This window comes from Taeniopygia guttata, chromosome 1A (assembly GCF_048771995.1).
Source record: "Taeniopygia guttata chromosome 1A, bTaeGut7.mat, whole genome shotgun sequence".
NCBI classification, from domain to species: domain Eukaryota; kingdom Metazoa; phylum Chordata; class Aves; order Passeriformes; family Estrildidae; genus Taeniopygia; species Taeniopygia guttata.
Genome location: NC_133025.1, coordinates 5,827,623 through 5,852,483, shown reverse-complemented (window position 1 = coordinate 5,852,483; position 24,861 = coordinate 5,827,623). Strand labels below are relative to the sequence as shown.

General features: G+C 40.5%; 1 protein-coding gene across 22 annotated transcripts in view; it reads right to left on the bottom strand.

Moving 5' to 3' along the window:
- The window catches only part of CELF2 (CUGBP Elav-like family member 2), a 544,814-nt gene that overhangs the window by 63,521 nt on the left and 456,432 nt on the right, over window positions 1-24,861 (bottom strand). For all 22 annotated transcript variants that reach the window (XM_072923957.1, XM_030263720.4, XM_072923958.1 and 19 more), the window contains 2 exons: window positions 14,650-14,698; window positions 5,920-6,054 (listed from right to left, as the gene is read on the bottom strand). In XM_072923957.1, coding sequence (XP_072780058.1) covers window positions 5,920-6,054; window positions 14,650-14,698 — 184 coding nt within the window. The remainder of the gene's footprint in view (window positions 1-5,919; window positions 6,055-14,649; window positions 14,699-24,861) is intronic.

The window sequence follows — 24,861 nt, the reverse complement described above, 5'->3', positions numbered from 1 at the left end:
TTTTGACACAAAAGAAGACCCAAGAGATTTTCAAAGCCACCCAAGCAACTGCAGTGCTGTGTTAGTGCTGGCTGCGCAGCTGGTGCTCTAATGGTTGCACCACAGCTTTCCAGTACACTGTAAACAAGTTTTTCTTCAATTTCTGTAAAGAAACAAAAGTGAAAAGCTGCCAAATACTCCTGAAAGGAGTAGTTGGGATCCTCTGAGATGAAAGCTTCTATTTAAAGAAAAGATAAGGCATGAATAAAAAGCTATGGAAATTGAAGTGTTATTAAAATTAAGCTCTAGTTGGGTTAAAATGTTTCTAGCTGAGATTGCAAAATAGACTTTTCCTTTTCCTTTCCTGTGCTAATACAGCCCAGTCTGAAGAAAGGAGCATCCTGGAAAACAGCCTTCTAATGAAGACATCACACAAAAATCTGTCTTGGTGGCTAAAAAGCATTTCATCTACAAACTAAATTGTACATCAAATTGTTTACCGTAGTGATATCTGGTTGTTAAGTATTACCTAAGACATGCAACGACAGGTCTGAGACCAAGTGCAACAATTCAGTCTAAAGAAAATAATTTGAAAAAGTCACAGAGAAGCTCTTCAGTTTATGCATATCAGGCACATAAAGGTATCAAGAGGCACATCCTGTAACCATGTCTCAGCTCTTCAGCTCTGCTTATTTGACTATTGACCAGATGACAGGTTGTAGATTTTAAATTTCCTGAAGTTCATGGTTCCCTCAAAGCATTTCTAATTGGACATTCAATTACCCACCCTGCAAAGTACAGACTTCAGTAAGTGGAATTCACACAAACCCAGAATTAAACGGGTACCAAAGACCATATTCTATAATTGTGCCTCGATGATCCTCTTGTTGGAATAAAGCCTCTTGCAAATTATTTCATTTCAGGATTGCCTCTTGGGAGGAATTGCTGCAAAACTGCAGTAATGGAAATCTGAGATGTAGTTACTGGCCAAAGGCCAGCAGAGACATTGGTCAGTTGGATGTGCTGCTTCCCTCCCAGCTGCAAAAGAGTTTCAGCAAGGGAAAACAAAATTAAATGTGCCATAATGATTGGAAAAAATGAAAATGCTACCACATTGCAGCAAAAGGCATAAGACACTGAGGTGCTTCTGAAGAGCTATTGAAAACACAGCACTTCCATGTCCTTGCTTCCCATCACTTACTGATGCACAATTCAGAAGGTGACCCCCTAATCTAGGGTGTTCCCACAGCTGGCACTTCATGCTACTTTAGCTCAGAAAGGAGCAGTAAATATCCAGAAGAAAGAAAACCCCAGCATAAAAGTCCCTCACCTATCCTTCCCTGCAATTAATTGTGATGCAAATACTAATTTTCTTTTACTAATTCATCAAGAAAACCCTTGAATCTGAAAGTTCTGAATGGATTTTCAAGAAATTAAATTGCCTCACCATGGTGTAACTCGCTATTCCACTTCTAACCTGCTCTTAAAGCAAAGAGAGAATGAAAAAACAATCCTTGTAATCAATGTCTGCAGAAATGTTCAATTGTCCCATGTGCCTGGTGATGTTTTGTTAAAAAATCATACAATTAGGAGCCTAGAAGATGTAGAAAAATGCATTTTGAGCTTTCTCACAATTTTCATGGTATATCCAACTCTCTCTCCATGCTATTAGCAGGTTTTTCCAGTGCATGCTATTAACCCAGTAGACTTCTTTCTGGTATCTGATATATAAATCTGCACGTAGCAATACAGCAGAATAATTTGCTATGTGGTGCTCCTGTGATAAGGGTAAGAGGATTTTTTTTTTATCATCATTACGGATGGTAATAATTCCTAGAGTGATACAGAGATATTGATCCACTGATCTAAAAAAAGCATTTTACAAAGGCAGAAGAGCATCTCTACCCTTATTTTAAGCAACAGGATAACAGAGATGATGAGCGACCAACTCACCTGTGGTCAATACAGCACATCAGTGGCACAGCTACACAGCTACAAATCAAACCTGGGGATTTCTGGCTATATTTGCACACTCCAGCTCTCAGTGCCTGGCTGTCTGTGTTGGCATCTGCAGTCATGTAGACATTGCATAGTGCTGGGAGTCAGGTGGTCTGCAAGTTTCCTTAAGCCGTTTACAATAAGTGAGTTAAAATCTTAATCATCTGAGGCAGTTCACTTCTACTTTTTGATGATAATGAGGCTTAGCACATGATATCACAATCATGAATTTTTGTAAAGCATATTTATCTCTTCAGAAAAAGTGCTGGATTAAACAACCTGGCAGGCTGAATCCTTCTCTTGGAATAATGAATACTGTAGAGGAAGAGGCAAGCTTCTTTAGATAGTCCCACGAACCCTGCTCAAGAGGCGGCCAGCCTCTGTGGCTGTTGGGTCCCTGGGTTCTTTATCTCTACAGCCAACAGGGTATTTTTACTTTTTAATACCTTTCACAGCTAGGAATTACTTGCTGCCAGCCAGCTAATTTCACAGGGACTATCCCAGAGCCTTTGGAAGGTAATGCCTTATGGTTGCTGCCTACTCTTGTAGCTGATTGAAATATAGCAAATTACAGGTATAAATAATGTTTATTTCTTAGATGCAGGAGTGAGTAACAATGGGGGAAAATGTGACTCAAGCAAAAAAAAAAAAAAATCTCAGTTTCTTTAAAACACTGCTCCACCACTGGAGTGCTGTATCATTACTTTGGTCTCATTTTAGAGCTGAGTTTCAAACAGCTGACAATAGGAATTTGGAGTAGAAAAGGTGATGGTCCATTATCAGTAGTGACAGCAATGGGTGTGACTTTGTTAAAGTTCTGTCAACTTTGGTTAGGAACCAAGTTCTGCCCTCTTGGTTAGGAACTACAATGAGCTCCATCTCTCTCCCCTTCTCCCTTCTCCAGCACTTATATCACACTCATCACTAAGTGTTACATTTTCCCTTGATGCCACAGGATAGGATTTCTCCTTGCTACTGGAGCCCTAAATCCTGCCTTATGGGTTGACAGCTGACTGTTTACCCTCCCAGTGGTAACATTGCTGATGTAGTGCAGCCATGGGCTAAAATAAAATTCAAACAGAACCTTTTTAGTCTTTACTAAGCAAAAAAACTCAAACCCAAACCCAGCCTAAACCAAAACTGTTCTACTGAGCTGTGTAAGGAGTTACTCCTTGCAACTATATGCTAGTAATGCAGATTATTTGCCTGAACTCTTTAAGAAAGCTTGAAAACTGGCATAAATACCAAGGAAGATACAGTTCAAGCTTTTTTCATCTGAGATACCATGAGGTGTACTTGTTATACAATTGAAAAGAGATACCGAACAGAGTTTACTGGACCACATTTCCATCTCACTGCTGCGAGCACTGAACTGAGCTCCTGAAAGTTCTGGCATGGCAAGGTCAGTGTTTTCCTCAGACAGTGACTATTTTTCATTCACCCCTCTGTGTCTAGGAGGGAAGCACATCTGGATGGGTGATGAGAAAATAAATTATGTTTGTGGCAAAGGGAATTAACATCTTGGAAATGGTAACATGAATTAAAACTCATTAAGGATTTAGAACTCTTTACAAAGATTTAACGGTGTAAATTCTCCCTCCTGAAGCAGTTTTTCACCTTGTGCTTTTTCAGTCAAGCTCCCTCCTCTGCAGCTGTCCCTCAGCACTTTTCATTTCAACTGCAATACCAACCATTTTTACAACACTTTGCCTTCTCTCATGGAGTGGTGGTTTTGTGAAGCTGATAAAAATCTGCTTGAAAACCTGGTTGGCGCAGCTGAACCCATTTTGAAGTGTGAACATGGGTGTGTAGAAAGCAATTCGAGTTTAACAAGGCATGAGGCATGAGGGCATGATAGAATATCAGTCGTGATTGTGACCGAAATGAACCCGAGCGGCACAGAGGATGCAGCTCTGCTGTGGTTACTGGTGTGTGACCTACCTGGGCTGAGATCTTCAGTCTCCAGCAGGAGAGAACAGCACATTAACTGTACAGCTGTGCTGGCCAGCACACAACGCTGCCCTGCCTGATACGTTGGAGACGTGGCTTAGGAATTTCAGCTCCTGATTGTTGTGAGATTGCTGTTCACAGCAGAACAAAACTACCCCACCAACCTCACTTACTCTGTTGGATTTCATAATTAGCTTTTCTATGCTCCTACTATATTGAGTCTTTTGAATTAAAGCAAGTATGCAGTGGGATTTTTATGGATCCCAGGAAAGATCCATTTCTTTGTTGGGTGATGCTGACAAGTCAATTACATTTTTTTGGGGGCTCAAAACATCTGATATGCAGATCTTGTTATTTCAGCAGTAAATTAGCTCCTTTCCCACTTGTGTCTTCCATCATCCCTTCCTTGTGCTGCTCACACAATGAAATCAGTGAAAAATCAGAAATACTTATTTTGTCTCAGTGTTGGGTCTAGAAAGATAATGGCAACACTTGACTCCATCAGTAAACATTCCTCATTGAGCTGGAACCAACTTTAGACCTGTGCCCTAATCTTCCCCAAGGCAAAAGCCATGGTCATGCGGCTCTCCTTGCCTGAATTGCTGCATCCCAGCCCCAAAAATTTGGGGATTACAAAGCATAAATGTAAGTGGATAATTTTCTTGCAGCTCCCTATTTTTTTGTAAGAGTGGCTTTTCAACAAGTCCTTATTGTTCGGAAGTAGTACAGTATGTGCTTTCGAGCAGTGCCATGATATATATAGGAATACCTGCACTTCCTTTGCTGAAATTTATAGGTGTTTTATAGAAACTGGAAACCCCCATGCACAAATTTTTGCACAAAATTCTGTGGGTCCTAATGCCTGCTAGAAATAAGTAGATCCAAAAGTAAAGAAGTAAAATCTAAATCTATACCCATATCTATATGCAAAGTGGGTGCTATTACCTTTTTCTGTGCCTTTGGAAAATGTAATAAAATGCATAAACTGTGTACTTTCTATGTATTTGTTTTTCCTATAGATGTGATGTTTTTCACAGCTCCACAATTAAAATTACTTTACTCCCTGTGCCATTAAATGGCTGTGGCAGGTACAACAGCATAATCCTGCACTGAGAGATGGGACTATCCCTATTTCCTTTTTTACTCAGCAACCCCCCTGGCACTGATCTTTTGAGAAGGTTCATGCTCTGAGAATAAATTCAGGTCCATATACCATGGAGATAATATGCAGTCTGTGTCATTAATATACATTTATCTTTATTTTCAATAGATTTCAGAAGGCTTTTCCATAAAAGGTACTTTTGCACTCAAAAGGGATCACTGGCTATTGAAATCTTTGCAGCATTTGATTTCAAAGTTCAGGTTGGTCACTTGACCACTCTTGATGGTGATGCTTGACACCTCTGCCCTGTTTTTTGGGTTGTGGTAGAGGCGCAAGATTTAAAAACTCTCTTTACAAACATTTGTCCAGGCAAAGCTCTCAGATCCAAGGAAACCTCTTTGTTTCTCACTTACAGCAGACCTATGTTTTGCATAGAGTTACAGAAAACACAGGAATAGAGGAGATAGGTCTACAACAAGGGCCAGTTCCCATCACCCTTCATGCCCTCAAGCAGTCATTTATAGTCCTATCCTTTTTTTTTTTTTTTTCCTTTGGCCTTGTGCTACAAAGCAGAAATAGGGTCAGGGGAGCAACTTTGATTTTGTGAGAGCAGAAAACTGAGGGTGTTTTCTCAGGGTGCAAAGGAACCTTTCCAGCTGACAAACAGGGTGATAACACAAGTTAATATGTTGGCACCGAGACCTTTCTGACACTGGAAATACGAGGTGATAATTTCAGTCACTGTGAAAAGTTCATGTGGATACCTTCATCACGTGGGACGTATTACAGAGAAACCTCTCGCTGCAGACAGTAGCTCTGCCTACCTCGGCTGTGACATAAAACTCCCAATTAGCACTTAAGGAAAGAGACTTTACAGGCTGCACACTCACCTCGGCTCAGCCCATCTGGTCCCCGAAGGATTCGGCATTCTTCTATCTGGCCGAACGGAGAAAACATCACCCTGATATCATTCTCATTACACTTCTTCGAAACCATTCCTATGAACAATTTTCTGTCTTCCACAGCTAGAAGATAAAAATAATGAATGAGCAAAGGCCATTTCATCTTTTTGCTGTGATCAATGCTTCATTACCACATCAAACCAAGCTCCAGTCATGTGAGTCTGGCTCTGTGACTGAAGACAAGTCCTAAGGCAAACAGTTTATACTTACAACCTCCCTTCCCCCCTCCTTTCCCCCCCAAATATCTCGTTTTTCTGTCTCTTTCCTTTTTATAATGGTGCTTGCTGTTTATATAACATATTAATTGGCTGTCTCAGTCACTCTGCATACACATCTCCTTCATGTCTTCTAAAAGGAAGGTATCCTCCATTTAAGACACTTTTAAAGATATCTTTGCATAGATTCTAATTCAGATAAACTCCCTCATCCCCCTCATGTGTGAAAGAAATCATGATGGGGTGAGGGTAAAGAAGGGATTGTGCACGTAATGATACAAGCTAATGAAAAATATTCCTGAGAAATGTTTTGCGAGCAATTCCTATCTGAGCTTTCAATTTCAGCCAGCTTAATGCACAGCACTGGAAAAGGCAGATGTGCAATGACTTCTCTGGAAAAAGAATGCATTACATTTTTCTGCTGGATTTTTTTTAGTGACACAGCCCTCTGTCCTTCAGGAGGTCACAAGACATATTTCTGGACACCACCTGAACACCCTTTGATGCGTAATGATGTTGAGTTTGCAAAAAAACCACCATCAAAAACGTGCTTTACCTGAATTATTGGTAGAATATTTCCTGCCTGCACTGTCACCAACACCAGCACAAGCTGGACTGCTGAAGCAGGATGCACACAGTCCTATTAATCAAACTCAAATTTACAGGTCTAAAGCAGGGGACTCTTGTCAAAAATGAAAGAGGTCATCAAAACTTAATTCACTCTGGAAAAACTTCCAAATGTTAATGCACCCACCCATCTATATTAAACCAAAAATCTAAGTGCTTATTATACAGTACATACACCAGTGCTTTCTTCTTCTCTGGAAATTGCATGTAAATCCAATTCCCTGTTAATGAGCAGACTGTCAGGGTTTGTGGGGAAGCAAAGAGGGAAGGAAAGCTTTACTCCAGAGATTCTGCAGTGCACTTACTTATTTCTATTATTGTGCAAATTATTTTTGTAATGAAGTATTTTCATTTCTGAGCTTACAAAAAAAAACCCAAAAAACTGATTTCTCCCTTGCTCTCTAACTCTGTCTCCTGTATTAGTACAAGTCTGCCATATGGAAAAAATTGCAGCTGAGGAAGAAGGAACCGTGTCCATTTTTTCTAGGATTTTATTTCTGTTATACTTCAACATTTTCAGTGCATTTAATAATTTCAAGAATAACAAGAAGAGGTTCATGTTTATTGATCATGAGAGGCGTTTGAAGTAATTTTCTCCTTAAATCGCTGACTTTAAAAAGTATTTGTAGCTTTTATAAAAGCAAGCACCAAACCCATGCATTTTTCAGAACCCAAAACAGAGACCAGCCCCAACAATCCCAGCTTCTCACTCTACAAGCTTGCAAGAAAATTGGTGTGAATTTAACACCCAGGGGAAGATGTTTTTTTCAGTAGAGATTCCTCAAGACTGAACATTTTCATTCACACTTTATATTGAGGTTCCACACACAGGTGAACCCTCCAGAAAGGGTTAAGAAATGATGAATGCATGGGATGAGCCAGTTATATACAGATCAGGAGCTGAATATGTGTGATTGCAAATAAGACCTGCAAGTTGGGATATTTTTATTTATATATATAAATATATATGTCTCATTATGAAGCTTTACATCTGATTCATAATATATAGCTGACCTTGATGTTGCTAAATATTATTTTAAGGGTGGGAATGCTGAATTCCCTTGCTCACAGCTATAAGAGGAGTACAGGCAGCCACTTCTGCTGGTGGAAGGATGCCTGTAAGCTGACTGCAGACTATTCCTATATTGCCTTGAGCAATCTCTTTGAGGAAGTTCCCTGGCCAGCCTGTCCCCTCAACAACAGCCACAGATATGGCCATAATGCAGGAAAGGTTGTGAGACAAGGGATCCAGCTGGGCTGCCAGGCCTGGATTTCTCCACACCACGGACTGAGGTCAGGCTGGGTGAAGCCTTGGTGCCAAGCACATTTCCAAGCATTGCCTTCTGCTCTGTGTCATGAACCTTGTATTTTGTGTCTCTGTGTCAGCTAGTACCAACTAGTTTAAATTTGATCTTAGGCTGGAAATACAGTGTGTGCAGGTCTACTTTAAGGGTGGCTAAGTTCCAACTCTCTTTTAAAAATAGCTGCTGGCTAAGCTGGACAAATGCCTGCCACAGCATCCCAAAAGAGGATGCTTGGGTCCTGCTTTGGTGCCAGGACAAAGCCTCAAACCAAGGAGATTCACGTGGAGACTCAAAAGAAATAAGATGTGAACAGAAGGCTTTGTTTTAATTTTCCAAAGAGTAGCAGGTGACAAACTCCCCATCGGCCTCCTTCAGTTTTGGTAGTAAACCTATAAATATGCCATTTAACTAACATGATTTGCAGGTTTGCAGCTTGAGGGTGATTTTATAGTAAATTAAACATCCAGCTCCTGTGTACTGTACATCTTAAAAATGCAGATTTCATGAAGAATGCTTGGAGTACAGAAAACATATTGATATGATGACGTGCTCTGCATTCAGTGCCATTAGTCAGTGCTGATCAGTGTTGAAGCTTAAGAAAATTGCTATTCTTTTTCTGGCTAGAGGCCCAGCATAAAAAAAACATTTAAAGTGACAATTGTTAAGATCAAAATGACATGTTTTCACTCCATCTGATAGAACATCTGATATTATTAGGCTGAAAGAGTTTTTCCCACACGGAGAAGGGGATACTTTTCCACCTCGATAAGACTGATTTTTAAGAGTTATTTCTGCATTTTTGGTCAGCCATTTCTTTCTTTCTAAAATGAATTCTTACCAGCCACACAGGCAAGGCTTGAGAATCAGACAACAGAGTGCAAGAAAGTGTGGGTCAAATGTTTTTAGCGGTGAGCAAACATCCCTCTGGATCTGCCAAACCTGTGGATTTTCCTGTGTGTGTTGGATTTATGTTATGGACTGTAAAATGGGGATTAAACACACATGACCCAGCAATGCACTGAGGCTGGGACAGGCACTTCTGCTTAGGGAAAGGATGGAAGCCTAAATCTGGCCTAACTTCAGTGACCTACAGGTTTGGTCTCAGCTCAGCTGGTTGTTGGCAATGCCAAGAGATCAGCTCCTTCAAAGAGTGACAGATCTCACCTCTCCCAGCCAGGTGGCATGGCCTTTGTCATGGGAGTCTCTCCCTTGCTAATGATTACAGAGTAGAGAGTAGATTACAGATTTTTTTACACTGTCTGAATGGATTGATGGAGGCTGTTACCTTCCAGCCAACTCCCAGATCTTAGGCATCATGACAACATCCAGATGTCCTGAGCTCCAGCTGCAGGGACATCAGGAGTGAATGAGCTTTGAGGGGCTGGGCAAAGCCTGGGAGCTGAGAGTGCTTTGGGCAATGACAGCAGGCAAAGAACAAGGGGGAAGGATAACAATGTGCAAGGGCCAGCACATGTACACATATCTGAAAAGCATTTCACTGTTGGTTGATAACTCTTTCTCCCACCTTTGGGGTAGGTTTCAACAATTCAAAATCCAGAACAATCAAAACTTTTTTAGCATGTGTTTGACATCATTATTTCTGAACCTCGCTTATGGGCTTAGTTGAACTTTCTGACTATTTTACACCACTCTGGGGGAATGAAGGAGATACAACAGTTTGGAAGCAGCAGGTAGGTTGGGGTGGCTGAGTGCCCCTCCTTGATGGAGCAGAAGCAGCCAGAAGGTCACAGTAAACAAGGCCTGAAGTTCTGTTTATAGGAAGGAAAGTGTGAAACTGCACAGTTTCTTGATTAACACATTATGGGGTTCACCTTTAATCCATCCCAACACATTACAAATGCAGGTTGGCTGTGCTGCCAGGGCACTTTGAGTGACACATCCAGTGCTAAGCCTGCTGGTTTTGGGGTGGGGTTTGCCAGAATGCAGGAGCACTGCATGAAGACATACAGATACCTATTTTAAAATAAGTAGAGTTGCTCTTGTAACCCTGTCAAAGCAAACACTGCTATCACTAGCACATGTGCCAGGGCATCATGTTTGAACCCAGAACTCTGCTTTAGCCATCAAAGGTTATCTGAGATGAAATCTGTCTCTGCTGGGAGGGGAACTTTTCAAACTGAGCCTCCTGTCTTCTGACAGCACTACACCCAGCTTGCAGAATAACATCCTGAAGCATCTAATTTTTTAGCTTTACTCAATTTGTTTCAGTAATGAGCATTTCTTGCAGGCTGTATTAGATTGCTTGTGCTAACCCAGGAGGATAAAGGAGTAGAGATTATATTCTGAATGCTACAAAAGAATTAAACCCTGTAATAATTGTGAGAACTCTTCCTGAAGATTCAACATAACATTTTTTTTTCACTCCTCTAAACCCCCAAAATTTTGAAAGATCAAAATTATAACCCTTTATTGTACATTTCTGAGGAGTGATCTTCAGATAAAGAATGAATTTTCTCCCCAGAAGATGCCTTCTCTTTTGAGCAACTAGAAAAGTAGTTAATTATGTATAAATGGTGTGGAGGATTTTTTTTTTTTGGTTTGCTTTTGGTTTTTTTACTCCCATATAGAAGGGAAAAGGTGAAATCAGATTTTTTATTCCTAGCTGTAAGCCTGTGAAAACCCCTTGCATATAATCTGTCAAAGTCACACCTGAATCTGGAGCTGCCTGCATTAATTATCAACTTTTCTATGTGTTAGTGCTAACATATGGCATCTAATTACTACCTCCAATTCAGCAAAGTTGTGCCATTTAGAATTTAAAAATTATTTTTAAAAATTTCCATTAATGAAATCAATAAAAATAAATTATAAGATTACTCAGCTACCCTCCTCCCTACTTTATTTTTTTTAATACCGAATTCTGTCATTTTCCCTGAAGTAGTGATGCTTTGATCCATTTAAGAGCATACTGTCTGCAGGATATGTGCCTGAAAGTATTGACTGTGTTCAAATCCAGATCCAAGACATTTAAGCATTTAAAAATTGTAGGATGTTAATGGCCACAGACAACTTAAAGTTAAGCAGGTGTTTGCAAGATTTTCAGCATCAGACTGGAGGAACCCCCTTTGTTTGAAAAAGGGAAAATGATAAATACTGTGAGTGGTAAGTCTAGTAATGGTGGAGCTTTCAAAGTTGAAAACATGATTTTTTGTCAGAAAATCCTTAACCAAAACTTTCTAGACAGGTTAAAACAACCTGCACAAAGGTGATCAGACCAGGACACACTACAAGATTCATAATCTGCAAATCTTCAAGAGTTGTTATGATTTTCAACAATAAGAAACTTTTCAGAATCCCCCTGGGTAGTCAAATTAATTAAATTTGAAGGCAAGTCTTGCCCCATCAACTCTAGATACTAAAAGCTTGGTGGAAGAGATCAAGATTTGCTTCATCTGCATGAGCAGAGAAATTACTTAGACACATTGTAGGCAGGGAAGGAACCACTGGAACAGGTTGCCCAGCAGAGCTGTGGATGTCCCAGCCCTGGAAGTGTTCACAGCCAGGCTGGATGGGGCTCTGAGCAACCTGGTCCAGGTGTGCTGGAGGTGTCCCTTCCATACCCATCTCCCAGCTTCCATGAGCTTGGCCTCTGGTATCAAGGGACAGATTCCTCAGGTGATGCAGACATCTAAGGGCAGGAACAGTGATGCAAAAGGAGCATTTAATCCCAGGAGTCTCTGGCTTGGATGCTCATTCAAAGCTTTTTCACAAGGGACTCAATATGGGGAGGGGGCATTTAATCACACAGCAAATATTGTTCTTTGAAAACTTCTGTAAATTGAATGAGAGGACATGTCTTTCCTCCCTATGGAACTTGAATAGGTCTATCAATCCTTCACAAACATGTACAAGCTCAGAAGAATTGTAGAGTGCTCAACTTATCCTACACATATTTCCATAAGAATATTGCTTTAGCCTCTTTGCAAACTGAGAAACACACCTTTACCCATAAAATCCATGGGGATCCTCCCACGACTCAGAAATCAAAGAGACTCGAGTATTCCTCAAAAGCTCAACTACCATGGATCGTGAAAACCAAGATGCCTTGGCATGTCTTTTTTCTTTTCCCCTTTGAACTTACCAATCTGGTTGAAGAGGTACAGTTTACAGTTTGCTGTTGGCATGGATATATACCTCCTCAGATGGATAGCCTGGAGCATATGGGAAACATGTGCCAAACAAACCTCCACATCCCCCATGCTGTTGCTTTTTCTTTCTTGATCTCCAAGCTGCTGGCAAACTGTCACCCACTCCATGAACCCCATGCCTATACCCTGCCTTTCAGAGGAGCGGTACCATTATTACCATCATCATGGTATTAGTTTGCCTTCTGTTTCTCCAGTTGATTAAAAAAGAAAAAAGCAGTTCACCATCCCTTGAACATGCCTATCAGAAGTTCCCACACCCTTCAGGAATCGAAATTTTAAAAGGTGTTTAATTTGACAGTTGGAACCCCTGAACTGACAATTTGTTTTTTCCCCAAAAATACAAAGAAAGGCAAGGAAAAAAAAAAAAAGGCGAAAAAACACAATCCCTTGTGATTTTTATGCTTGGAATAGATGCCAGAAAATAAGAGAGTATTCCCACAGTGCAGACAGGAGTTTCATGCAGATAACCCCAGACTAACAGCAGCAGCCAGGAGCTAACCTACCCTGCTTTCCAAGCAGGCACTACTTGCAGAGAAGGACAGAATTTGCACAATTCCCCACAGTGTTTTTCCAATATGTTCAATCTCCTTTAGAAAGAAACACTTCAGGCAATGAACAAGTAACTCACTGGGAGTCAATTTTGGCCCATTGCCTCTTATTTTTCTAATTTGCCAAGGAAATTGAGGTGAAATTTGTCTTTGAAAGAAGAACCCATAGAGGCCATACTTAGTCCAGAGGGTTCAGGCCAGCATTTCTGTGCCTAAGGGATAATTGTGCCCACTGCTAGCAGTAAATACTAGTGCCTGGAGTCTGGATTCCAACAGTAATGTTTGCCTTGACTGCAGTGGGGCCTGAAAAGTTCAGTTCTCCTGCCCACCCAGGTGCCTTAACCTCTATTCTGAGCACTCAAAGACAGCAAGAAATCACTGCAAAAAAATCTTTGGGAAAATGTTCTTCACCCACAGGGAGGCTGGGCACTGGAAGAGGCTCCCCAGAGCAATGGTCACAGCGCCAGACTGACAGAGGTCAAGGAGCATTTCGACAATGCTCTTAAGCACATGTTGGGATTTTTGGAATTGTCCTGTGCAGGGCCAGGAATTAGACTTTGGGAATCCTCATGGATGGATATCTATAATTTCCAACTCAGAATATTCAATGATTCTATGATTCCAACCTGAGAGAACACCCCCTCCCATACAAATGGGTGGTGGCTCATATTTCCTGTGCTTATGGCCACTATGTTTTGGAAAGTTGTCATAACGGGAAACCTAGCATAATGTGAAGTTTTAATTTTCTTCCAAACTTCATAATCCTTGGAGAAGCCTGAAAAAGGGATGCACTACAATTAGCAAAAAAAGAAGCCTTAAAAAAGCCTTGCGGAGAGATTTAGAGCCCAATCATAATTTACATTTGCAGGTATGTAGATCTCTAAGTGCACGGCTTCTGCCCTGATTACTAATTAATGAGGTGCAAAGATGCCTGTTGGAGGAACCAGCTCTGATTATGTGGGCCTTAAGGGAAAATGAAGCTCTTGCAATCTAAGAAGGCAGATGATATCTTTAACATATATTTTAGAAAATTACAGGAACAAATCAAGGGGCAAAATATACACGTATATATTTTTAAAGAATCACACGCTGCCAAGTTGCACTACCATTCGATTATCTTATTTCCCTGAATATATAAACCTGGCATGTTTAATAGATTTAGCTTGCCATCTATTTTGCATGTCATATACATCCACTTAGGCAGTACCCTAGTATTCCAAATGGATATTACTGTCTTTATAGCATTCATTTTTCAATCGTTTTGAGGAATAAGTATACAGAGAGCTCCAAAGTGGGCTTCCCAGCTCATAATGAAGCATATGATTAAAATCTAAATTTGGCTCTGATTCAGAATGGCATCATTCTGTAAAAAGGTACTTTTGGCAAATGTTTAAGGCTGATCATGTACTTACATAATTTGTTAACACAGGTATGCCTTTTTGTTTCTTTTATTTTAAATTTTCAGCATCAACATTTTATCTCCATCTTATCAATCTCAGGTGCTCCCACATTTCCTCACTGTTAGGACAACCCAAGGGAAGGATGTATGTAGTGAGGTAGGTCATGACATACAGCAGGTACAAGAAAGACCCTTTTTTGAGGACATTTACTTCCTTGTCTAAAGCAGAAGATAAAAGGGAGTTCAGAGCTGCTCAACATCTTCCTGGCATGTCAGTTGTAGGGAAACTGCCTATTATTTTCACCACAAAAGGATTAAAGCAAAAACTCTCACAATGTTGTGCTTACTTTAGTTTAGAGAAAGACACAATTAAGTAAAAATAAATTGAACACATACCATTTGACTTTTCACTATCTGCAGGTTTCATCTGAATAGGATGATGCATCTAAAAACAAAAATGAAAGAGAGTAAGGCAGGTTGGCTAGTCATAAAAAATCAAGAGTGATGTTTTTAATGAAGGGCTAAAAAGAGACACAATTTAATATTAAACATGTTGAAATTATATAAATTAAGAATATCACTGTATATTATAGGCTTATAAGAAAAATAAAATGGCGAAGGAGTATTTTATAATGAGGAAGATTAAAAAAAATAAAATATCATTGGGCCCATTGGACTCATATAAATCTTTAATTTGCTGTATCTAGTTTCAGAAGACCTCTAAAGTTACAGCCCTCATTAGTATGGCATGCTTGGTTTCTGTTTTACCAACTTTTTTTTCCTTGAGCTCAACCACTGCCAAAACCAAGATGTAATTTTCAAGTAATTTAAGAACTAGCAAGCATTTCAAATGTACTCAGAGGAGTTGAGTTTGACAAATGAACTTTGCTTGTAATTAAAAATCTCTGCTGATTCTTTTAGGACTGAAGAAGAAGAGATCTTGATTCCTAAAACAGCTTCATATAATTGTTTAGTATCTCATATTTTTGTTTAGAATCCATTACACATTCATTCATAAAGCTTCCACCACAACACATAACAATTCTGGCTTCCATAAAATTCCAAATCCTTTTTCCTTTTCAACCTTTTCCTCCATTCATGTCCCTGTTACTGCAGTGTTCTGTGCTGAACATCCCACCTTGGCACACTCAGGCTGGTGTGTCCTCAGCTTTTTCTACTAAATGATACTGCTCCCACACTGAATTGTTGATAGCTCCAATAAAATTTCTACAAATGGTGGGTTTGTTCTTTCAGGAATAATAACACCACAGCAGTTGACCTCCCTCACAATCAGAGTTTTCCGCAGGAAATTGGTGATAGCCAGCCCTGTGGCCACTGTGGTGTGTTCAGGGAAATTTTATTATAGCTTCTCAAAAGCCTCCAGAACTGACCTCACACTGAGATTCAATGTGGGAGATGTTTAAGCTTGCAAAAAAACCCCCATTTTAATTTTCTTTCTTGGGCTCTGCGTAGTTACTGGGATTTGACTGCACAAACCTTCTGGCAGCAGCAGGGCCACTGCCTTTTCTCTCCTGAGTAATTCCTTACCAATTCACATGAACAGGTGAAAAAATGTATGTTTTTTCTACTTTTGTATCATTTTTCAGTGCAGCACAGCTGTGTATTGCCTGAAAATGTCAGAGGCAATTCCATTTTTTTAATAAAAGATTGTTATGACAAACTCTGGGAAACAAAAACAGCTGAGCAGGAGAGAACATCCGTGCCCTCCTATCAAATATGCTTTCAAAGCTGCACAGAAACCTACATCTGCATTGCTTTTGGTGAAGTAACTTAACCACCAGGGAAAAAGTTGCTGGATTCTTCAGAAAATATAAAATATTGCTGTGAATGTTTCTGTTAGATTTACTCAAAGTCCAGAATGCTCCCCGGCCTTGCAAATCAATGTATTCCCTGTGCTGCTCGCACAACTCCCCAGTGTGTCCTAGGCAAAGGCAAAGCCACAAGGTAGATGCAGTTGTAGGGATGCATAAATTTTCTTCAGTTTTAACAATTCTGCTCTCTTTGAATCATTTGTTTCCTAAATGTACTTTAATAGCCCAGCACTTGGTCGCTACCACTGTTATTAGATCAGTTTTATAGGAAAAAAAAGGATCTTCTGTCATTCTCTGTCTTCTTTAGTGCTTTGGATTTTTCCTGACATCAACAATACACTGGGCACTGCAGGAGACTTAAAATTTGTGGGAATGTGAGGCAGCATGTCCATTCAGCAAGCAAAAACAGAAAGAAGAAAAAAGGCGTAAGTTGCTCCACAAGGCCATTGCTGTTATTGATGTCTCTGAGGAGCAATGGAGTGGTGAGACAACAGAGGAAAGAAAGGCAACTATTGAAAATTCAGGAATATGCAGGATAAAAGAGAAATACCCATCCCAATTTCAGGCCTTTTGTAAACAGAGAATCAATCTATTGCTCTTCACAGATGTGTTTATGTGCCCCTAAGAGGAGATACTTTGAATAAAGGCTATTCTAACAACATTAAAAACCTCTCACTTTTTAAACTGCCCAAACCAGAGAAGCCAACTTTAGACCAAATTCAGGTGAAGAAGTTATTTTTGCAGCTCATGGTCACAACACAAAGATCAGTGTTACCTGACAAGCACATTTATAAAGTCATCCTCTTCAGTCACACATCGTTACTCCAAGTTCATTAACTCAGTATTCTGGTACATTCACAAACCAAGAGGCAAGATTTAACACAATGCTTCAAATAGGTTTTGACTTGATTTCAAAAGTTCCTGCTAAAAACTCATGGTCCAAATTCTCTTCACACAATCAAGATGAATTTGGGAGCGATGCCATTGTGCTTAAAATTATATCGGTGAAAAACTAATAAAAGATCCAGCTCAGGCCTGGAGAGTTTAAACTGCAGAACACCTCCAGAAAAATGGATGTGATACACAGACCAGGCTTCAGTGAAGAGGAAAGTGGAAAAATACCTTACTGACAGTTTCCTAACATGAGAGGGCTCATGTTGAAGCTTGTTTAACCCTGACCATCACCAATTGATACGTTAACAACCTTTAACACTAGATTCAATAAAACATGCCATTTATAACCTGAAATGGGTTTTACAGAGTCACTGGTTCGCATCTCATTATTAAACTCATTGCTGACCTCTAGAGACAACTGCCGTGACAATACATATTATAAGCTCTCTACCCATAAAATATTTAAAGGTAGGTGTAAAAAAGAAAAGAAAAGAATGACTCTCAAAGAAGTGTGTAGTGAATAAGAAAATTAAAGGGGCAGAGACAAAAGTTAAATAGGTACTATCCTTTCACTCTACAATGAGCAAAAGACAAAATAATCTGTACGTTTTATATCTTTCTTATATAACTGCAGGCTATAAAATAATAAAATAGCTGTGCTTTCCCAGGCCCTCTAAAAGATTATAGATGATATAAAACTGTTTCAAATTAGATACCATTCACTGGAATCATGTCATCTACTGAAATGAAGGATTTCCCGTCTTATCGGAAAGCTGTTATTGTAACTATACATCACTTATGGATCTCAAGGTAAGTGATTTCTCAGTATGTCATGTTGTCACACAGAACAACAGGAAACATTTTCTTCTTTTTTTGGAGAAAGCTTTGCTTATGAAAGTACAGTATTTATGAATGCACACTTACAATTAATAAGGAGGCAAGAACAAGAAAAATAACCTCAGCAAGTAATTTATTACCTCGAACATCATACTGTACTCAGCACATGCAGTAAAAGAGAACAACACAGCTCTCAGGCAAGTTCTTTCTGAGCACAGGCAGCTTCCCCTTGCAAGTACTGTGCATGGAGATATCAGACCCAGGCTGGAGTATGGGCTGTGAGAAGCAACCTCTCCTCATCAATATTACAGAGAGCTCTACTGAACACACTTGTGCAGCAAGCAGGGCATCACCTGCCTTTGCTACAGGTGCTCTCTGTCCATCAGTCTCTAAACACACCATGCCACTCTTTTACAGCTGGGAGCAGGCAAACGCCTGTTGCCCAAGGTTGCCAATGCCTTGTGGCAGTGCTGGCAGCAAAGTGGGGGCTTCACTGCTGCTTGTGCTGCACAGAGGCCACCCAAAGCCCGGGGCCAGGAATGTCACTGCCTCTCCTTGGGTGCATCCCAAGCAGGGGTGCTGAGGCAGTCCATAGGAATCAAAAAGGCAAAGAAACAGTTGTCAAACATGCAACCCTGAAAATCCCCCTGAAATTAATGAGAATCTGGCTGCTGGCTATGTCCAGGGCAGCAGCAGGAGTGCCAAGGCCTAGAATTACAATTGAATAGTTGTATCTTTTTCCTGAGTACATCTTGCTGTATGTAAACATAATGTCATTAGAGAAAAAAAACCACAGCAAAGCAACCAATGCCTCTCAAAGGCATGCCACCTCTCCAGCTTTAGAGCCTCAAAGTCCTCTTTTCAACAAAAATAGCAGTACCTATTTACATTCTTGTCAAAGCCATGTGACATCTGCATGGGAGAAAACAAGCTGGCTAAGAGTCTATTTCTGGCAAAAATATTGCAAGGAAATTAGATTAACCTGGGTGGAATTCTATCTGGGAATTTGGAGTCTGTCGTGGTGATTAAGTCATCATTTCTGTCAGATTACTCTAATCGGCTGTCAAATACGATTCCACAACCCCATCTGTAACTTGGCATCCTCGTTATTCAGTCGATGTTGCCTTCTGTATACAAAACAAACACCAAACAAGGAGGTGTGTGCTGTCTAGCATTTAGCAGAGTCATTAGCTGGGACTACTACTGTGTGGTTGCACATTGCACAAGGCGATCAGCTCATGGTTTCTTTTGTTTAGTCAGGGGGTGCTTCAAATCAGGTGCAACCTTAACCTGAGGGGTGAGGGGTGAATGGGTAAGAACTGTCTCCAGACATGGACGAGCATGGGATTGGCGCACTCCAAGTGACCACTGCATCAACAGCAACTGCTTAAATCACATTTCAGAGCTGTCAATATATTTGCTGGAAAGGCTTTTGGACACCTGCTTTCCAATTTTCTGAAGAGAAATGGGCATTCAGATATTCTGGGTAGGCTAAAGACTTCCTGTGAGCAGCAATTTCTGTGAGTGAAACAAGGTTTGTAGGAGGAGGCAGTTGGCACTTGAAATAGTCTGTATTGGCTGCTTTAAGATGTTACACATGAGTATGATAGTCTTACACATGTTTTTGGTGATGAAAAGCAGGAGATGCCTTTCAGTGAAGATGAAGGGGATGATGGGCTCATTTTGCTGCAGCTGTGTTGAGTCTGTGAAATTTGGATACCCTCAGCATCTCTGAAACTTCGGCCACCTAGACTGAAAAATCTTTTTTTTTCGATGGTCCATTGCAAAAGCACCTTCATACATGATTACTGCATCTGTTAGCGCTTTTTTGGTCCATTCCTGCCACTGTGGATGCACATGTCTTGCTCCTGTAATTTCTCGTGCCTTGAGGAAGGAAAACCTCTTGGCAAGAAAGGACTCTGAATGCACATCAGACCTGCCCACACCTTCACCCAGCTCAGCATGGCAGTCAAAGACCACCTCCTGAAGGTCCTTTAAAGTTAAGCAGAATGTGACTTTACACCATCAGAATTGAGGGATTGCATGTAGGGAATGTTATCCATGACTCCTCACTCTTTACCACTCTTACCATCATCTTTCTATTGTCCTTTAAAGCCACCAGCAGACTTCTAAAGCTCTTTGCCCTTTTCAGACCTGTCACCTTCCTCCCTCCCTGTCATCTGCCCTGTCTAGAAGTTTCTAGGCATGACCCAACTCAGTTTGTCCCTTACCTGTCACCATCACAGAGAAACACCACACAAAATGGAGCTAAACCTCCCCCCCAGCAAAGGCTAAATTTGAAGAACTTGGGTTACTTGGGTAACAACCAAACTAAACAAAAAGCAATAGGATTAAATGATGATAGCTTGCATGTATCTTGTCATTTCTAGCACTTTGGGACTTGCTTCTTGCTAGCATTAATCATTGTTGAAGCCAAAGGAGACTTTTGTATTTTTTACATCTCAGAACTCTAAAATGTCAAGAGAGAATGTGGGAGAGAGAAGAGACTTTAGACCTTAATTAAAGCCTAATTTTCTTTTTGGGTGAAGAACTGTAAATTCTGAGACTTTTGGAATCAACAGGAAAACCAAAGAGGAAAGAAATATTAAAAGGGGCAGCAGAGACAGGCTAAAGGCTCAGAAGAAAATCACCTAAAGAGGTACCAGCATGGACACCAATGGGGAAAAAATTATGTTCTTAGCCTAACTCTGGTCCGGAAATTAATTCAAAGTTTTGTCCAAGCTCCTGATCCAATTAATGAGTGCAGTTTAATTAGACCAGTAGTCTAAGGAAAAAACAAGACCAACTAGGTTTCTGAGAACCTCTGGAAGTCTGGAAGTCAGGAGGGACTGTATCGACCTACCAGAAGATTGGGGGAAGAAGAGAAAGTACTCCATAAACACCAGAGAATTAAATGATTTTCAGTGTCTTTAGAGACCATTGTTTTTCTGGACTATTACGTGCAGATACCTCTATACCCCCTGCCCCACCCCTCATTTCAGCTTTTAGCTCCCCAGTTTTTCCATAGAATCTTTCAGAGGAGTTCTTGAATACTCATTTCTCACATCATTTCATTGCCAGCTGGTTTTGCTTTTTTAAACCCTTGTGACTCACAAGTAATATGAGTTTCCCAGAAGTGAAAGAGGTGTATTTTCCTATCGAAAAGAACTGTTTAGAATGACTCCTCTAGGGTCAAACTAACTTGAATTACGCAGTCAATATCTGGCTAGTGCTTTGGGAACTTCTCTGGGAACTGGGGATAATCTCCAAGGCCAAATAAATACTAGTGAATAAAAGAGGCAAAGGACTGCTCTCTGGATCTTAAAATACATGGTGTGGCACAGCTTGCATTTACACAGCTCTACTTCTCCTTCCACTTGAAACAGGATATCCTTGTCCATACTGTCCAGTGGGAACAGTCTGTAGCCCATGTTATTTATTCCCCCAGGCAGGAAAGTGAGAACCAGCACCATGCTCCTGCTGGCTTCATCACCACAGGCAGAGCTTTGGATTCCCAGTATTGGTTGAAGTAATTCACCTTTGGCTAAAAGGAGGACAAACGTGCATTTATCACTTAGACTCTCACAAATAAATGTAAAGCAGTTGCTGTAACTGCCTGAACGATGGCATAGCTAGGAGATTGTTTGCTGTCATCCTTCCATAAATCCCAATTTAAAGGATTTAAGCTGTGTTAGGCATTCATACAATTTTAGTAGCATAAGAATGTGATCTGTTACTTGGCCTCCTAGAGTACTATCAGACATATATACATGCTTTTTTTGAGGGGAGAGAGAGGGAGGGAAGAAAGGAGGAAGAGAGAGAAGCAAGAGAAAATGAATATTGCTGGTGGGTGCCAAATATAGTTCATGCAGTAATGCATAACATCATTATTTTCTATTTAGAGCACAGAAACAAGCATATAGCTTGCTTAAAACAAGTGGTTTTACCGGAGAACACTAAAACCACTGAAATTCAATGGCTTTTGGAAGCTTTCCAATTCAGTTATTTGCAATCCACTACACTATGTGGTTTAAATTCAAGTTAAATTAAACATTAGTTAGGGAGACTAAAAACAATGCTGCGCTTTAAAATAATAACAAAATACCAATATTATTATTACTATTATCAATAATTCTTCATCTAGTGATCCCTTCCACAGTCACCCCCACATCCTGCTGCTCCTCCCATACATTTACTAATTAGGCTGTAGCACTCAGTCTCTTTTAAATGTTGTACCCTTATATAGAAATTAAAAAGTTGGGTATCTTAGAATGACCACTTCCTAGGGTACAAATAGCTACTGTTGCTCTTTTGACAGTTCTCCTCCATATTTAATTCCTCAATTTCTTACCTCCCCCACTAATGGCAACAACTCCAGGGCACAGGCGAACCAAATGAAGTGGAGATAAAGAAGGGGAGGTATGGCCAAAAATTGTCTCTTGGAAAGTCACATGGAAAGCAAAGTTATTAGCTATCTTTTCTTCAAACAAATGAGCCTTTACAGAACCTATTCAATCCTAAAAATAGACATTAAGTGGGATTCTATAACGTGTTGGGAATAATGCCTTGGGGATATTTTGCATCATCCATGCTTATAAAGCAAACGCATTAGACATCTGAGCAAAACATCAGATATTATTTTAACAGCAAGAGTTATCCATCTCATCGGCAGCAGCAATCGCTTCTGTTGACATTTTGCCAATTGAAGTTTGAGTGCCAATGGGGCGGGGAGATAACTAAAGTCTCCATGTGGCATTAATTGACTGGGTTTTACCACCCACTCAAGGTGCTTGCAAGGGGCAGAAAGCGCTGCCCAGGTCTGTGAGCGGAAAACGGAGTGCGGCGAGGCGGCGGCTTGCTCAGAGCCACGCAGGGAAGCTCAGCATGGCCTGGAATGAGGATCCAGGGGGAGGGAGCTGAGCTGTCCGCACTGCACCAAAGCCTGAGCTTCTCATGCTCTGACTGATTCCTCTCCCAACACCCCTGCGAGGTATTCACTGCTGCTATCTCTTTGCAGCAGAAAGGAAGAAGGTGGGAAAAAGGCAGAGAGTCTCCATGTGATGCATCTGGACTTATTCCACAATTGAAGCCAAGTCTGTCAAGGCAAAATATTGTTATTTTATCATCAGGTGTAGCTAAGATATTATTTAGCACGTGCACTCCACACAAGCAGGGTTTAAAAATATTTTTACAATATTACTCCCTAGCTACCCTATTTGAGAGGTGACATAAGAACCTGAAGCAGTGATCCAGGGCTGCTGGAGGAACCAAATGCCAGCCAAGCTGTTGTGGCTTTGGGATGTCAGCTAATAAATAATGCAGCCTCGTCGTGCATTGGGTGGATTTGGCCAGCATGACCTAAGATGCCAGGACTCAATTCCCAGCATGACACAAGCCTTCCAGTCAGTGTCCCACTGGACATGACTCAAGTGTTCTGAAGATGTACTTTCTTCCATCTCCCCAGTTGGGCGTTTGTTTCCAGAAGTCAACAGGAGATTGAGACTTGAAAGGGAGTACTTGCCCTTCAAATCTAAGAACACCTCCTCCTCCCATATTAGTATTTGGAAAACAGAGCCAGAGCAAAGCCAAAACATGCTACCTATTAAGTCATCTTCTACATGAAGTCTTCCCATGGCAATGACAGAAGTCCCTCAACCATCTAAAAGGAGAAGGCAGCAAAGCAGAGACATTCTTTCTTGAGTGGTCTGCAAAGGCAGATTTCACTTTTCTCCCAGATTCCCCACTTAGGGAGCACAGACTCCTGAGAGCATATTCAGGGAATTTCGCCCTTCTCAGAATCTGTGAAAACTAGAGAAGAAGGCCCCATTTAAATAAAGACCTTTCCTGCTGCCAAATTAAAATATTCAAGTAGTTCAGTCTGCGGTCACCATTTTAAGGTGCTAATGCTCAAGCCTGGTCCACAGGAAACCCCTCCCTTCCAACATAAATCCCTCTGATTCCACATCAACTTCTAGGATAATTTTTAGAAATTTGTTAAGAAAACAAAGCAAGCCTCTACCCTGTCCTTCTTCTTCCCTAAAAACCCAGTCCCAGCCTAAAATAAAACATCTTTTCTTTCAGGCTGCGAAGAAATTTAGTTTAAATAATAGGTTTTTAAAAACATGCAATGACTTTTGTAATGCAAAACACAAGCTCGATTCTGAGAGAGGCCAAAGTGACCAGGATATAAAATACTTGTTTTGCAGGAGTTTTATTTAAAGACTTACGCTGTTCTGTGCTTGCTTGTTGTCCTCTGTGAACTATGCTCTGGGAAAACACCATGTGATTATGCTCATCAATATCCTCTACCTTTGCCAAGCTGGAATTCAGGAGATAACCCTTTAAAAGGAATGACTAGCAACAGCAACATTTCAGAGAGGCAAGAAAGCATAGTAAGGGGCTCCTCTGTTTCTTTCACAGTATTATCTCATCTGCACTTCTTAATTTTTTGCTTTCATTCAGTAAGAGCGAAACCAGCCTCAGCCACTCCCCCAGTTTCACAGCACAGATTTTTCTGTTCATTTGCTAAGTGGATCTTCTGCCTGACTCTGCAGCATGGAAGGTCACCTTGATTCAACAACGCTCTTGGGCTCCTCTTCTGACAGAAACTAGAGTCTATTATTTTGCACAAAACTCAAATTCTAGTCTATGGGATTTTTTAAAATGTAAAGCTTTTTTAAAGTTCTCTTGGAAAGCTCTCCCATTTGCATTACAATGTACCAGCAAGAACATCTTATAGCTAAAAAGTGTGATTGAGGTAAGTCTCAAATAAGCCCCAAAAGCATCAAAATTATAAAATCTATTGAAATTCTACCTTTTAAATTAGAGCAAAGGGTACAATATATATAAAAAGTTGGCCGCTGCCATTTTCACTTTTCGCCTCACAAAGGTACAGAGAAGTTCTGAGTCCAGAATACATGTCTTGATTCACAATTCCCTCCTACCCAGAAGGCAGACAGGAAGTCAAATTCCTCTCTGTTACCAATCTGGATGTTACAATCCAGATAACTTCAAAGGTCAGACATGAGCCCCAAACTACTTGTCA